Source organism: Mustela lutreola, chromosome 4 (genome assembly GCF_030435805.1).
Source record: "Mustela lutreola isolate mMusLut2 chromosome 4, mMusLut2.pri, whole genome shotgun sequence".
Classification (NCBI taxonomy): Eukaryota; Metazoa; Chordata; class Mammalia; order Carnivora; family Mustelidae; genus Mustela; species Mustela lutreola.
The window spans coordinates 145,483,176-145,500,033 of record NC_081293.1 but is presented as its reverse complement, the minus strand read 5'-3'; the positions used below and the strand labels follow the sequence as shown (position 1 = coordinate 145,500,033).

The window sequence follows — 16,858 nt, the reverse complement described above, 5'->3', positions numbered from 1 at the left end:
GAGGAGGAGAGTTTTAATAAAGACAACTATTAATTTGATTCACCTGAAACACTAATTTATGGTTTTTAAGTTTCACTGAAATACAGCAACATTGTATCTTACATTTTTTGTTTTTTTTTTTCATTCTAAATAATATTGCCGATTTTATGAAATTTTTGAGGATAACAATAGGCTTTTTTTTTTTTCCTGGGTGTCTAGCTGTGTTAACTTTAGAAAATGTTTGGTTTTGTACAGAGCCTTGAGAAATAAGGTTATTGCCTGACTTGAAGATGGCAGGGAAGTTGCAAGTTAGAAGTAAATATACAGACTTTAAATCAGAGAACTTTGCAGTAAAATGTTGTGATTTCCTTTAAGTGCTTAGAAGAAATGAAACGAGAAGCCAGGACTATAAAGATTGATAGAAGATTGACAGGTGCCAATATTATTGATGAACCTCTCCAGCAAGTGAGTTTTCGTATGTGGTATTTGGATTCCTTATCTTGTGTTGTAAGGTGTATTTCTTTTGAAAATACTAGGAAATAATTTTTGCTATTTATGTAATATGCTGGAAAGTCATTATAATGCTGTTCTTGGATTCTGTACTTAAAGAAGCTGCCTTATTTATGAAATCATTTATAATGAAGTGGTTTATATAGTATTAAAGCCTTTTGTTCGAACTTGCATTTAATAGAAAAGTTTTCTCTGACATATTTGATAATGTTTCTAATTATTTTAAAGTTAAAATGCTCTTTAGCTGATGAATAGGCTTAGTGTTTTGGCAAATCAGACAATTTGTACTATAGTTTTTTAAATGGTTATACCTGATTTGTTTCAAAAATATTAAAAAATTAGAATTAAAAAAATTACTCTCCAGATATTTTTCATTGATGTTTGATTATATGATTATTATAATGTGTTCTTTAAAATTCTAACATTTCTTTTATAGTTAAACCCATACTTCGTTTAACTGATTTTCAAAAGTAATATACATCAAGTTGTATCACTTGCTGTATTGACTGATTGTATTAAATCAATTTTGTTGATGCTGTTGGCAGTATCAAAGGTATTAGATTTAAGTGAACTTGGGTAATGGGCAATTTGGGACACCAAAATAATTTAAAATTTTTTGAAATGGTTTTTTAGCATATTGATCCTTTTGTAATAAAGGCAGTTTTTTTGGTACCACAATTTAGTATGTAAAGAGTATATATAAATTGGTAAATAATCCTTTTAGGTTTTAGTTTGCTGCTCATAACTTTTTAAATCCTAAAAAGTTGTGTTTTTTCCCAATATTTTTGTTTTAGGTTATCCAGTTTTCCTTGAGGGATTATGTCCAGTATTGGTATTATACACTAAGTGATGATGAGTCTTTTCTTCTTGAAATTAGGCAGACTCTTCAAAATGCACTCATTCAGTTTGCTACTAGGTAAGGTCACTGATCCAGAAAAAGTTAAATAATATTGTTTATACCAGTAAAGAAAATGACTTTTAAGTTGGAGGGGGAAATTATTAATTAGTAATAATTACTAAAGGTGAGTAGAACAGTAGATGATTGTGAGATAACAGATTATAGAACTAGAGCTCTAAAAACCTGTACTTCTTTAGATTTAACCTTTACATTTACAGAATGTTTATCTTTATTAAACCCTGTTCTCTCAGTCTGAATGTCAGTGTCTTCCTCAGGGTCTAGTCATGTGACTTTCAACTCACTTATTGAGAATACTTTTTTTTAAATCTCTTACCCAGAGTGCCATGGAAATAGTTTCAGTAAAATTACTCTTTTACTTTTAGCACATACCTTATAGAAGTCTCAGTGGAGAGGAAACCAAAGAAGCATAAATCACTGGAGAATATTCACTTTATTTATTTTCAGAAGGGAGTATATTTTTATGAGTTTGCTTTAAGAAATTTTTGTGAGATATACTAAAATTCTTACTTTAAAAAACCCATTTAAAAAACCCACTTACATACTGCCTCCTCTGTGACAAAAATATTTTGGTCTATATTATTGTATTTAAACCTCTTGATTTTTTTGGGTGACCATTTCATATACAGAAGTGACTTATTTTTGAAAGAAAGGATTTTATGTTTATTTGAATTTGATTTTTTTTAATTAAAAGATTTTCCTACTAGCCTATAGCCTCAAGGATTTTATGTTTATTTGAATTTGATTTTTTTTTTTTTTTTTAATTAAAAGATTTTCCTACTAGCCTATAGCCTCAAGCAGGAAGCTGCATGCCATGGCCATGAGAACATTTTTAAATCTGACTTTGTTATTTTTCAGCCGAGCCTCTTTTCTTCCCTACTTAGGTTCTTGAAATACAATCTTGTACTTTTGACAATCTTGGAGAATAGAGCTTTGCCCTGGGGCTTTTATTGCATTTTTATCTCTGTGCACGTAGATGTTTCCAGCTCAGGCTGCCCTGTCAGGACTTTTCATCTGTAACTCAGTTAATTCTAAGCTTTGGAGTAGGAGGTTAGTTCCTCAACCTCAGGTCATTACGGAGGCCTGCAGTAATATTTATGGTTTGATTAATAACCTTGTAGAGGTAGATTTGAGCGCCTTCTCCTTTAGTACTAATAGCAGACGTTTATGGAGTAGCCAGCCTTAATTACAAGTGTAAAGTCGCTGTGGAACACAGAAAATAAAGAATAATCAAACTTCAAAAATAGGACTTTATCTCCTTTATTTCATATATATAACATTATTGAGTGTTAGGTATTCATTCAGACCTCTTCTGAGTCAGTCATTTGCTACTTTTTATAGTAACATCATCCTAATGACTGTTTTTTTCCTCCTTTGGGAAGGTGGGATTAGGGGTTCATTATAGATATGTTTGACTGCCTAAGTATATATTGAAATATAACAGATTTTAAACCTGGAAAGAACTTTGAACTAGTAATTGGGAGGCTTCAGTTTGCATCCTGCTCTACTACTTAGCTATGGAACTACGAGCGTGTAATTTGAACTTTTTGAATCTTGGTTTTGCTCATATGTGATATAAGCATAGTAATATCTGCCCTGTTCTGTGTTCCTCACAGGGTTATTGTTGGTATCAGATTCATCTATCCATTCAACTAATATTTTGTGCTTCCTTTGTACCAACCAGATGCTGCAGATACTCCAGTGAAAAAAACAAAATTTCTGATCACTGGAATGTAATGAAAATAAGAATTGTGAAAATGTTCTGAAAACTATGAGGGAATTTAGAAATTTAGGTTTTTAATGTCCTCTGACATTTATAATTTCACAAGAGATGAGGAAGCTAAGGTCCAGAAAGATTAAATGGTCAGTGCAAAATTATCTGGTGAATTGAGGCAGAGTAAGAATTAGAGTCAGATTATTCTTAGCAGTTTAGTGTTCTTTCCTCCATTCTATACCAGATATATTATGATCTGATTTTTCACCTTAGTTTCCCCACTTTTTTTTTTTAACCTTTCATAGCAATGCGTTCCCTGTTTTTGATTCCCCCAAATCACTTTTTCTTTACACTTCATGTAGTAAATTGTTTTGTTTTTGGTTTTTCCCTGTTTTGTAATATTGTATGCTATCAAGCTGAATATTTAGGTGATTGCAGTAAGAGTCGAGTTTCTTCCATCCTCAACTGAACTGAATTTATATCTTTGCTTTCTCATTTGCCTTAAGATTTTGGACAAGTTTATCAGCTTCTTTTGAGCCTTAGTTTACTCATTCATTGAGTTTGATAATAACAAAGTTGCTTTTGAGGCTGTTTTCAGGCTTAAAATGATAATGAGGAAGCAGTCACAGAGTATCAGCATAAAATGAAATGCTAATTTTGAGACATAACAGGAGGGAAGGATATACTTAGTCTGAAGTCCTCACTTTTGAGCTTTAGTGCTTTTATTTATTAAGCTGTATGGTCTTGAATGGGCAAAACACATAAATTCTTAAGAGTCTGGTGATAGCCCATATCTACTTATCAGATTATCAGGGTTAAATGACATCACATGTCAGAGAGTACTTACAATGATAACACCTTGTGTTAACATTAGTACCTGTTACTCTAGTAGCAGTTCGGGGATGGAAACCTTCATAGAGCACTCTTGACTTCCCTGTGGTAGAGGCTGGCTGTGAACTAGGCTGGAGCTTTAGGGATTGAATCTGAGATAGCCTGTGTATTTTATTTCTCCTTCAAATAAGATATTATATACAAGACTGAGTCCTGGGAGATTGTATTATAATTCTACCTGTACCATTGAGTTACATTATACTTAAAATTTCTTAACATGTATAAAATAACAATAGTAATACTTGTAGCAAACTTGTGAGAGTTAAATGAGATGATGTCCAAAAAGCATTTCCTGAAGTATTTGTTAACCAATAAGTGGTATATTGAGCGAGTTACATGTCTTTCTGTGTCTCAGTCTCTCCATCAGTAAAATGGGATAATTCTTCCATTGGGCTCTTGTAATGTTAATCTAGAGGAGTAGTGTATGTCTAACACTACAGGATTTGGTACATAGCAAATGAGTGAGTGTTAACTTGGTTGTTACTGTTATTTCTTGTTATTTATTACCTTCCTAGGATATATACACACAGTTTCTTTGACCTTGTCTTAGTTTGTTTTGTTTGTGGGGGAAGGAGCAGGTAGAGACAGTGTTAAAACACATACAGTGGAGAGAAAGTAGTCATTTGTGTGATACTGAGAGAGGTTTTTATCTAGAGGTAGAATGAACCAGAGTAACTGATAAAGACCTCATGTGGATTGAGGTTAAAACTGGTCTTCAAGGGGCGCCTGGGTGGCTCAGTGGGTTAAAGCCTCTGCCTTCGGCTCAGGTCATGATCCCAGGGTCCTGGGATCGAGCCCCACATCGGGCTTTCTGCTCATCGGGGAGCCTGCTTCCTCCTCTCTCTCTGCCTGCTTCTCTGCCTAACTTGTGATCTCTGTCAAATAAATAAATAAAATCTTAAAAAAACAAAAACAAAAACAACAAAAAAACTGGTCTTCAAGAATGAATAGTGGGATAGACAGAAGGATGTCCTTCATGAGGTTCTGAGAAGGGGAATAAGGTTAGTATGGTAGAAGCAGTAAGGAGATACAAGTGATCAAGGAACCTTATTGCTTTAAGAGGTGTGAAATGTGGCAGCTGTTGCTCTCTGTTCCCCTTTACCCCAAGATTAGCAAAAAGTAGATATATTCTAATGCCACTGTATTCTTCCTAAAGGGTTTTCCCATGGCAGGAGAAGGTACGGGTAGGCAGATTCCAGGATTCAGTGGTTGTAATACTAATGATAGTATTCTTTCTGGAACAAGGGGGGATATGTTTTGAAAATTTAACCATTTTTCTCACTAACCATTTTGCTGTAGAACTAATAGATCATGTGTTTAGACTTGTCCAAAAGGCAGGCATGACTCAAATAATGGATATTTGCAACAGTAAAGTTCTTTTGCCATTTTACATTCTTTGCCTTTTGAAAACTTAGCTTAAAACTGACTTTAACTAGAAAGGTAATTATTGTCATATTTACTACAATTAGCAAAAATAATTAGGAGCCATTAAGTATTTAAAAGAAGGGGCAGTAAGTTAATGTTTTTGCATGTGTAGAATAGATAAGGGGTTTGTTAATTGTATATTATTATTGTATATATTGTATATTATTATATAATTCACATAGCACACAGTTTACCCACTTAAAGTTAGTGGCTTTTAATATATTTATAGAGCTGCGTACCCTTCATCACAATTTAAGAACATTTGAATGATTCCACAAGAAACCTTGTATCCACTTTCATTCACTCCCTTCATTCCCCCCAAAGTTTCTAGCTCTAGTCAGCCACTTATCTACTTTATTTCTCTCCGGTTTTGCCAATTTTGGACATTTTATATGAGGGGAATAATACCGTCTGTGTTCTTTTATGACTGGCATCTTTCACTTAGTACAATGTTTTCAAGGTTTATCCATGTTGTAGCAAATGTTATTACTTATTCTTTCCTAATGCTGAATAATATTTCACTGTATAGGCATAAACTACATTTTGTTTATCCATGGACATGTGGACATAGGGATTGTTTCTACTTTCTGGATATTATGAAGAATGCTACTATGAACATTCATATACAGGTTTTACTGTGGACATGTGTTTTCATTTCTCTTGGATATATAGGAGTAGAATTCCTATATCATGTGGTAACTCTTTAAGAGTCTCATGCTCTACCGACTGAGCTAGCCGGGCATCATGTGGTAACTCTTTAACCTTTGAGGAAGTGCAAATTGTTTTCCAAAGTGACTGCATATTCTCAACAGCACTGTATGAGGGTTCCATTTTCTCCATATCCTTGCTTATACTTGATTTTGCATGTTGTTTTTTTCTTCAAGTTTTATTTATTTAAGTACTCTCTGTAACCCATGTGGGGCTTGAACTCACGACTTTGAGATTGAGAGTCACATGTTCTACTGACTGAACCAGCCAGGTGCCCATGATTTTGTCTCTTTTAGATTATAGCATCCTAGTAGGTGTGAAGTAATATTTCATTATGGTTTTGATTTGCATCTTCCTGATAGGTAATGATATCGAGCATCTTTTCATATGCTTACAAGTCATGTGTATAGCTTCTTTAGAGCATGTGTTTTCAGATCTTTTTCCCATTTTTAAATTAGGTTATTTGTAATTTTAATATTAAATGGAGTGTGCTATAGTCAGGTTTTGAAAATACAATTTTATTGGACAGTCACACTGATTTGTTTGCATTTTGTCCATGGCTGCTTTTGTACTACAGCGGTAGAATTGACTAGTTGTGACCCTAGACAGTGTCGTCTGCAAAGCCTGAAATAGTTGCTCTTTGGCCCATTAGAGAGAAATTTTCTGAACCCCGAAATAGTTTTGTAGTTATTAAAATATTTAGGAAGTGTTGTTGGGGCGCCTGAGTATCTCAGTGGGTTAAAGCCTCTGCCTTCGGCTCAGGTCATGGTCCTGGTCCTGGGATTGGCCCCGCATCAGGCTCTCTGCTCAGCAGGGAGCCTACTCCCCCCCCACCCCCATTTGCCTCTCTGCCTGCTTGTGATCTCTGCCTGTCAAATAAATAAATTTTAAAAAAATCTTAAAAAAATAAAATATTTAGGAAGTGTTGCTAAACAAATAGGAAATATTTTAGAATAAAAATCATGTAATATAGTATATGATTTTGGCTGTGTAAAAAACTGTCAATATGCATGCATAGGAAAGAGACTGATAGGAAATACACTAAAATATTAACTGATCTTTCGATTGTGGATTTATGGCTGATTATAACTGATGCTGAAAATCAAAAGAAGGAAATTACACTTCACGAAATGAGAATGTATTACTTTTATAGCCACAGATAGACAGAAGCATTTGCTAATGAGCAATAAAGATCTCTAGGATGGCTTTTTTTAAACTAAATTTTCCTGTTTCTCCATTTTTTACATTCTTAGGAACATATAAGAATAATTTTTTTTTACAACTATAGATGATGTGTTTTGTATAGGCAGTCACTGTTCCTTTATGTCTTCAGAAAGTGATCTGGAAAATAATGCTTAATATAGTGTTTTGTACATGACACGTTAGTGAGTAGTCAATAAATTCTTGTTGTGTTCCTGTTTATGATTTACATGTTACTTTTTTCCCACAGAATTTTAATATATTTCACTACTAAATCTAGGAATGTTTCATTCGTCAGGTACATTTTACTAGAAATCTTGTTTATTAAAATAGTTAACAGCATTAATTTTTTTCATACTTATCATTATACCTAGGAGGATGCACACCTAGCCCCAGGTTATTTATTTTTTTCCTTTCCTGTTTAAGACTTCCAGCTCTGTGTTCTTTACACTCAAGCTCTAAAATAGGTGAGTGTGCTTCACAGGTGTTTCTCTAAGTTCTTCATTATATTCAGAGATCCACATCCTTTAGAATATCTGAATCTTTAACATCTTTGAAGCATTGGGACACAGGACGTAGAACTAGACTTCTTATGTAGTGATACATTTCACGAAATACCATTTCCTTTAATGTGGTTATGTAAAACTGCATACCTAAGATTTTTCTCCATTTCTTCCAGTTTGTTTGTAACTTTAAGAGTCAGGAAGTTTTGCGTTCCTATTAAGGTAAAGAAAACACTGAATTGAAAATTAAGAACCCTGATTTATTTTTTTAAACAAAACCTTGATCTCACTAGCTATATAATCTAGAATAAGTAATTTAAGTCTGGAGCTGTAATGATCGCAACTTGTAATTATTTCAAATCCGTTGAAGTTCTAAAATACTAAGACTCCTTGGTGAGGTCAGTACTAATCTTGGTTTGTTTTTGTTTTGCCAGTCATACCCTGTCGTGAAAACATGGGCTCATATATTCCGTAAAACCTTACATTTTGAATACCATTTGGGGAGTTATTTTTTATAGTGTCTAATGTTGGTAATTAGATTTAATTTACTTAGGAATTAAAGTACTTTTCTATTATTTTGCTAGTAGGAATCTTAGAATAGGATCATAATAAAGTTTTTATACCTCTTTATATTTCTATGTGGTCAGAAAGAATGCTTAATTTCAGACATAAAGGACATTCAGTAGACTAATCTTTTTTTGATGGTTAAGTCTTCTATCAGTGAAAACTTAGAAATTTTTATTTGATTATCCGGATGACTGCTATTCTTTACAGAATGTGGAAAACAATATATTTGTAGTTTTAGAAGTCTACTTTAAATTTCCCCACCATGGTTGATTTTCAACTATTGTCAGGAAGTCACTGAAGGTGGAACTAGAAAAGAGATGTGCACATTTTGCTCTCCCACTTTTTCTCCCCCTCCAGCTGTGAAGAGGAGCAGCCAATGAAGGGAGCAGCAATTCCTTGTGATTGCTAATTTAGTTCTTGTAAAAGAGGAATTTTCTACATATATTTGAGGATTATGGTAGAGAGCAACAATAAATTTCATGTAAGTTCAGGAATGTTGTCAAAAAATGTTACCTTCTTTTATACTTAACCTTATAATTTGATTTTTTAAAGTAATTTTAAAAGGGAAACAAAGGTGCTGTAGTGAAGTGGTTATGGTAACATGTATTATGAATAAATGGAGATTGGAAGAAGGGCAATTCTTTTAATGGGTTTAGAAGCAAGTTTACAATTGTGTGCCTTAAGAATCTGCTCAAAATTGAATTTCAGGCTGAAGTTTTTGACATGATAGCAAAGTATTCCTTCAAGGGCTCCTGAAGGATGGAAACAAGTAAAGGTTTATGTATTATAAAGAGTATATCCTTTCTAAAAGGGAATTATGAGGGTAAGTTACTGCCTGATTCGGTGGCTCAAGGAAGAAGGGATTCTTCTTTAGGATACCACCTGCTTTCAGCAAAAAATATCTGTGGATCAGTTGATCAAAAGCCCTCTCCTCAAATAAAACTCTCCTTAAAATCTTCTCAAAGATGCTTGCTTGTTAAAATCTATACAGAAAAACTAGGAATTTTACTAAAGATTTAAAAAAAAAAACCAATTTTTTTTCTTTTTTTGTTTTTTTCATAGAAGACATATATACACACTATGCAATATATAGTCCCCTTTTTATTGTTTTCAAATAAGGTCTTAGTAGTCATTTCTGAGAAAATATAGTGTGGCATCAGGAACGTAACATTTATTATAGGATTGTTCATGTGGGAAAATCAGGTTTTTTTTGTATCATTTTGATAGAAAAGACCTTTTCCAGGAAAGTATTCTGCCAAGAATGTGAAGATTACGTTTACTGCCAAATCCAGCTACCCACTTCTCTAGTCAGGCAAGTCTACTCATGGTGACCCTTGCATATACCATGCTCATTTCCTCCTTTTGCTCATTCCTAAATCCTTTCTTTCTCCCATTTCAGAGACATTCATTAAGATTAAGATTCATTAAGACTCTGCATTCAGAGTTGTTCAGAAGTGTCATTAGTTGTCATGACTATCTGAAAAGTCAGGGATTTGACTAATCTCCAAAGAAAAGGGGGAATGTAAGGGCCTGCCACTCCCAGAAGAAACTGGATACTATAACTGTTGCAGTGTTGTAATGTTTTATTAAAGACAAAAGCCACATTAATATCTCTTGGCAAAACCTTAGTGAAATAAAAGGTCTTAGTCTTATATTGAAAGATTTATATAATTTAAGTTAAAATGAAATATATTCATGACTCTCTCTTTTGATCAGATATTTTGATTTACTCACCATTTACCAATTTCCCACATACTGTGTGTGTGTGTGTATTACACATGCTTAGACGGGTGTTCAGGTACTATAATCATGGATTCTTAAAGTTCTAAGTGTCCTTAAAGAGAACAAACCCTGGGAAGTGAGGTGATTTGCTGAATTTCACAACAAATGAAATGGTGAATGTTTTACTTGAATTAGAGACATATATATGCCAATCCAGTGCTCTTTTACAGAAATCCTTAATTGATTTTGGTGTATTTTTTGCATTACTGGTGATGAGTTGTACATTGCTCATTCCATTGATGGAACCAGTGAAGCAATTTATATAATCTCATTGTCAGCCCACGTGTTTGGAATATTCATTGGATTTTTTTGATATTAGCATTATATAGTTTAAGGATTTAGAAAGGCAAAAGGAGCTCCTCACTTTATGTTCTGTTTCAGAACTTTAAGGAGTAAAGAGTCTGTCATAAGCACCTCATGTTGCCTTTCTCCGGGAGGCACCTATTAACAGTGTTTTGACCCTGAAAAAGGAATCAGTAAATCATTATGTATCGAGTGTCTCCAATGTTCAATACATTATTTAGCCACGGGAGATACCACTGCAGAATAAAACGAGTCTCTTGCTTCCTGAGATTTTTATCAGCAGTTGAGTAGTTGAATTTATCTCACCAGTTAAATTATTTAACTATAGGTTGAAAGTGCTGTGAAATGTGACAAATTTGGTGCCATGGGAATGTATAACTGGAGATCCATACCTAGGCTGAAGGAATATGGCAGAGAGAGAGAAAGCTGAGGGGCATTGAAGGCTGCCATGGGGAATAGATATTTTAGATGAACTCTGAAGTGGGAATTGACAAGTCAATGTGGGGGAGAGCAGGGAAGTATGTGAAGAGTGGGCAGGGGTGAGCAAACTTGGCAGAGGGATTAGGCTGTCCAAAGGCTCTGAGATAAGAGATATATTTGAGAAATGGAATTAAAGCCTATAAGTCAGTAGAACAGAAAGGAAAGAAGGTGGAAGAGATGGTGATGCGGAAGTAAGCATAGTCCTCCTGGGTATGCAAGATCTTAGAGAAAGTAGTCATGCTTAGCCTGAAAATTGATGGGGAGTTACTGAACAGTTTTTGAATTTCTTATTTTGTACTATCATATTTGTATATTTAAAAAATCACTCTGGTTGCTCTGTGGAAAACAGAATGGAGAGGAGACAAAGGTGGATGTGGGAGACCATTTAAAGTAAAAGACCATTTAAAGTAAAAAGGCCAAAAAAAGACCATTTAAAGTAATAGAATGCTGGCATTAGGGATTGAGATAAAGGCATGGAAAAATATGTTCAGAGAGGTATACTTGTTTGGTTTTTGCTCTTGTACTTTAATAAAACTTCCTTACTTGTTCGCATCCGTAGTTAACTTCTGTAGTTCTTGAAACTGTTCTATCAAGATACATAAGCTTTAGGGGCCTACTATGAATTTTATGTTTTCAAGGTAAGGTTGAATATATTACTGATTCTCTTGGTCATATAGGAAATAATCTTCTCCTCTATTTAAGTTCAGGAAAGGAAACAAAACATATAATTTGAAAGATTATATATTCAGCTTTCTTCTAAATTTGTTAGAATGAACCTTTTACGGATAAAATGAGCAATGGCCTGTACCAACTAAATTCTGTTATAAAATTTTTAGATGTGGATGATTTTTTTTTTACCAATAATTCATGTAAAAACTTTTGAAAGATGCTTATACAGATTGTGGTTTTTTGTTTTTTGTTTTTAATAAGTGAAAAGGAGACTCTAGAGACTGCTAGGTTTAAATTTTCTTTTTGGTTTTATGTTGAGTCCAAGTATTGTTACCAAAGTTAATATATGCTTATGTATGATGGCTCTTGTAGTATTTTAAGTAATGTTAACCCCTTCTCAGGTTCCTGAGTACAGGTTACCTTTTTAATGTTAATTTGTTTCTGTGTTCATGTACTTAATAATTTAGTCTTTCTTCCCACATGTGTAACGAAATTATAGTTGTGTATTTAAAAAAAGATGAGTGTTAATAACTTATGTTTTTGAAAATAGGCATCTGTTATATTCCTCAAAGCCATTAACACCTTTACGTTTTCTCTCAAAATGAGACAGTAATCAAGTTAATTTCTTCACTAGCTTCTTTATTATATATGTTTGGGTAAATAACAGTGAATTATAGTATACTTTTTCTTTGCTCCTCTGCTGCCCAGCATCTTCATGAATAAATAGATTCTTTTATCTATTTGGTATGTTCCTAAAAAGGTAAATTAATTTGAGTGCTAATTTAAGGAAAATTTACCAAAAAAAAAAAAAAAAAAACTTGTTTAAAAATATCAATCCAAGGAGAGGTGTATACTGCTTTTGGCTTATCTGTTTTATTTGTTACTATTTCACGGGATGGACTAAATTAGCAGTGTTTCTTGAGGTTTGTTACTTTTAAGGTAGAGTAATAGGTAACTTAATAAAATTAATAATCACCTTTTTCATGAGTATTGTGGTATTTTGTATCATTCTTTAAGACCTATTATTCCAAATGGTCAAGTGTTCAAGTGCTAGTATCTGCAAACAGAAACCACTGTTTGCAGACTCATACCAAAGGTATTTGGTTCAGAATTGGGCTGTATAACTAAGAAGAATGTAGAGCATTCAGAAAGGGTTCAGAAAGAACCAAGAAGTGTCTCAAATGCTCTTCGAAAAGCAAGGAAAACCATTTGGAATCCCTAATATGTTCTGTCTGGCTGAGAAATACATGATATACTTGGGGTCAGAATTTTAGATTGAACTGGAAAAAAGTTTTTTCTTTGTATTTTAAGCACTTACGTAGTATTTTAAAGCCTTGGCACATAAAATACTTAAAATAATATTGTTCAAAGACTTGGCCAAGTAGATTTGATATACCTTGGGTCTTGTGAAAGGGAAGACTGAGATGTAATAGAAATTAAGTAAGCAAAATCTTAGTGTAAATAAATTCAATCTCTCTGGTAATGGCATTGTTTAATTAGTCATTAAAATTAACTTACTTTAACTTTTTGATAAAAAAAATTATATAATGCTTTTATCTAATGTGTTTTTTATAAGGTCAAAAGAAATAGACTGGCAACCTTATTTTACTACACGTATTGTAGATGATTTTGGCACACACCTACGAGTATTCAGAAAGGCTCAACAGAAGATAACAGAGAAAGATGATCAAGCAAAAGGTAATACCTTTATTCCCTTTGAAAATTAGGACTTTATTTAAAATATGTCTTTATCATTCTTTGTGTTTTATTCTTTTCTTTGTGCAGGTACAGCAGAAGATCTGGTGGATACTTTCTTTGAAGTTGAAGTTGAAATGGAGAAGGATGTTTGCCGTGATCTAGTGTGCACTTCTCCCAAAGATGAAGAAGGTTTTCTTCTCAGTTTAACTCTTTGGAGAATAGTAACCGTTTATATTGGTTAGAGACAAGTTAGCAGAGCCAGGGAACAAAATACGGGTAAAGGGTGAAATTATTCTTACAGGATGGGTAGCATAGTATAGACACTGTCACTAGTCATCTTAATTTTTAACTCTTAAAAGTAGTTTTCAGATTTTTTTCTCTGTTTTTAAAAGTCATCTTTAAAATTTAAAGATGGTAATTAAAGATTACTTCTCTTCTTTTAAAATAGAGCAGGCACAAACAATTTATAACTAAATTTACTTTTTAGGATATATAGTAATTTATCTTCTCCTTGAATTTATCAATTCTACTTCAAGAGTATACCTATTACCCTAAAATATTTTCTAAGAGAATGAGTATAATGATTTCAAATACATTTTATGGGGTAGAATGGACTTGTCTTTTCTTTGTGAGAGGTTAGACTGGATAAGCTTTCACTGAGGAGGTTATCTTTTCCTAGTTTTGTAGCCTCTCAGAAAGAGTCTTTGCTACTTGGCGCATTTTGGATTAACAGGATCAGCTATATAATTCTGTTCCCAGCAAGTGTCAGCATATGTACCACAGAGAAGTTGTTCTAGTTGTGGAAATTGTTTTCTTCAATTTTTAAATTGTGCGCTTACTCTCCTTTTTCTTCTTTTCTTTATATTTACACTACTGTTGAATTTTTAATTGTCATTTCATTAACACTGGCATGAAATAATAGCTAAGTATAAGAAATACAGTGATTTGTAGTACTTTCATGTAAATCAAGGAAGTAGTAAAGTAGAAGAGCATATTCTTTTTCTTTCCTTATTACCTACCAGGATAGTGGAGGTTCTTTCTTGAAAGAAGAATTACAAGTATATTTTAAAATATGCAAATAGCTTGTAAGTACACAAAGGTAATGTGTAGTAGAAGTGTAGAGTACTTGGTACAACCATAACTGTTTTGGGGCGAAACACTTTGATAATTGAAGTTTCTCAGTGATTCAAAAACACAGTAAAACTGAGCAGAATAAAAAAAAAATTAGTTTGATTAGTGAATCGTTACTGTTTAGAGAATAATGAAAAAATTTAATCAATACTGATTTGTACTAATTAATTATTAAAATAATAAGCTGCTATAATTGGGAAACTACTTATTTATGCCTTTATGTGTTTTTTTAATCACAAATCGGTGGAGATTTTATTTTCTAATGTTATTATAGCTAGCTTTTTCATTTCTAGGATTCCTAAGGGATTTGTGTGAGGTCTTATTATATTTATTGCTACCTCCTGGAGATTTCCAGAACAAGATCATGCGATACTTTGTCAGGGTAAGCAAGCTTAAACTCATATCAAATAAATGGCTATAAAGAAACTTTGTATAGTAATTCTCAAAGTATTGGTTTCAGGACCCCATTAAATTCTTAAAAATTATTGAGGACCTCAAAGTGCTTTTGTTCACATGGGCTTTATTTATCAACATTTACTGTATATAAGTTAAAACTAAGAAATTTTGAAACACAAAATTTTGAAGGAAAAAAAATTATGTACTTACCTACAGTAATAGGGAATTATGAGGGCACTTTAGATTGGGTACACATTCCATTACTTGATTTCTATCATCACACCATCATGTTCCTTTTTGAAAATATCACTCTGTGCTTGTCTCCTTCCATCCCCCAGAGATCCCTGGACAATACTTTGAGAACTGTTTGACTTAGAGTTCAGTACGGGGATTTTGGGTTATAGCAAAGATACGTTTTAAATTTTGTTTAATATAGCTTTACCTATAAACTTACTGGAATTAGGTTAATTAAAATAACACTTTTGGATAGAAACTTACCAAAAAAAAAAAAAAAAAAAAACTAAGCAGCTATGATTCTGCTTCTTATAATTAGAAAATGAGTTAAAGTAGATGAGAACAGTAGTCTTGGACTTTTTATTCCCCCAATATAAACATCAGAGTAAAATTCTATATACAGGGCACCTTGGTGGCTCAGTCAGTTAAGGGGCTGCCTTCAGCTCAGGTCATGATGTCAGGGTCCTGGGATCAAGTCCTGCATAAGGCTCTCTGCTCAGCAGGGAGTCTGCTTCTCCCTCTCCCTCTGCTTGTACTCTCTCTTTGTGTCAAATAAATAAATAAACAAACAAGTAAATCTTCTTAAAAAAAATTGTATGTACAGATGTAAAGGAATAACTCTTTTGTTTTGATTGCTGGTTGTGACTGAGATAATGCTAGCTAGTTAGGTACAACCCTTATGCTGGTCGAATGGGTTTTAAGTGTCTAATTTATATGAAAATGAAAGTTAGGATCTTTTTGTCTGCCATCCAGCAAAATAGATGCCAATTCCTGAGGTGTGCTTTTATACTCGTATGTTATTATTTAAGCAATACCAACAATTTCTTAGTACCTACCTAACTTGAGTTCAGTACACTTAAGTAGGGTAGTGGTGCTTGAATTGAGTAGTAAATGCTTGGTTTTAATGGGAAATACCTGATAAATGATGTATTGTTAAGACCAATTATTTGGGCTAGTCATTATTAAGGCAGTAAATACCTGACACGTCTATCTGTAGATTCACCTCTGCCATTGAAAGAAGACACTGCTAAATCAGTTACAGTACTCATTTGTGTTGAGTATTTGTTTGGCAGCAGAATCTTTGTCTACCTGGTTCACTAGACAGCTGCTACTGGGCAGTGTCTCAGAAACTTTCACATGGCTAGCAAACTTTTCCCTCTTGAAATTTTGTCTTTGCTTGCGTTCCATGTCATTGCTGTCTTGATTTTTCTCTTCCTTTGGTCTCCTTTTTAGTTATTTTTACATGTTTTATCTCCTCTTGTATTTAATTTCAAATTTACAAGTTCTTTAGGCCTGAGCCCTCTTTTTTGCTCATCCATTCCTGTGGCTTTAAGTACTTTCCAAGTGCTAGTGACTTTCCAATTTATATCTGTCGTACAGACTTTCCTTCTGAACTTTAGCTGCCTCTGACTAGCTGCTCACTGAAATTGCCATTCAATTGGCTCACAGTCCTTTTAAACTTTAAATGTTCAAAATGGAAATCTTACTCTTGTTTCCATGTCCTGTCTTGCCTTTTAGTCTCCTCTCCATCCTAGTAAAGGCTGTGACCATCCAGCAAATATTTCCCATCTCGAGTTCTTCCAGAGGTTTACAAGGACTTTGTTTACTTTTCTGGTCTTTGTGCCATGCTGTCACTGTATTCCAACTATGCTGTCTTCTCCAGAAGTGCCATTTTCTCCTACTGTAGGGCCCACCTCGTACTCTTTTTTTTTTTTTTTTCCTGGTCAAAATGATTCCCCATATTCTCTTGGC

General features: G+C 33.5%; 1 protein-coding gene across 3 annotated transcripts in view; it reads left to right on the top strand.

The window, feature by feature from the left end:
* The window catches only part of SNX13 (sorting nexin 13), a 128,623-nt gene that overhangs the window by 49,713 nt on the left and 62,052 nt on the right, over positions 1–16,858 (top strand). For all 3 annotated transcript variants that reach the window (XR_009352863.1, XM_059171289.1, XM_059171291.1), the window contains exons 4-8: positions 355–444; positions 1,284–1,405; positions 13,224–13,345; positions 13,433–13,534; positions 14,770–14,858. Coding sequence is in view for 2 of the 3 variants with exons in the window: in XM_059171289.1 (XP_059027272.1) it covers positions 355–444; positions 1,284–1,405; positions 13,224–13,345; positions 13,433–13,534; positions 14,770–14,858 (525 nt within the window). In the remaining variant the exon portion in view is untranslated. The remainder of the gene's footprint in view (positions 1–354; positions 445–1,283; positions 1,406–13,223; positions 13,346–13,432; positions 13,535–14,769; positions 14,859–16,858) is intronic.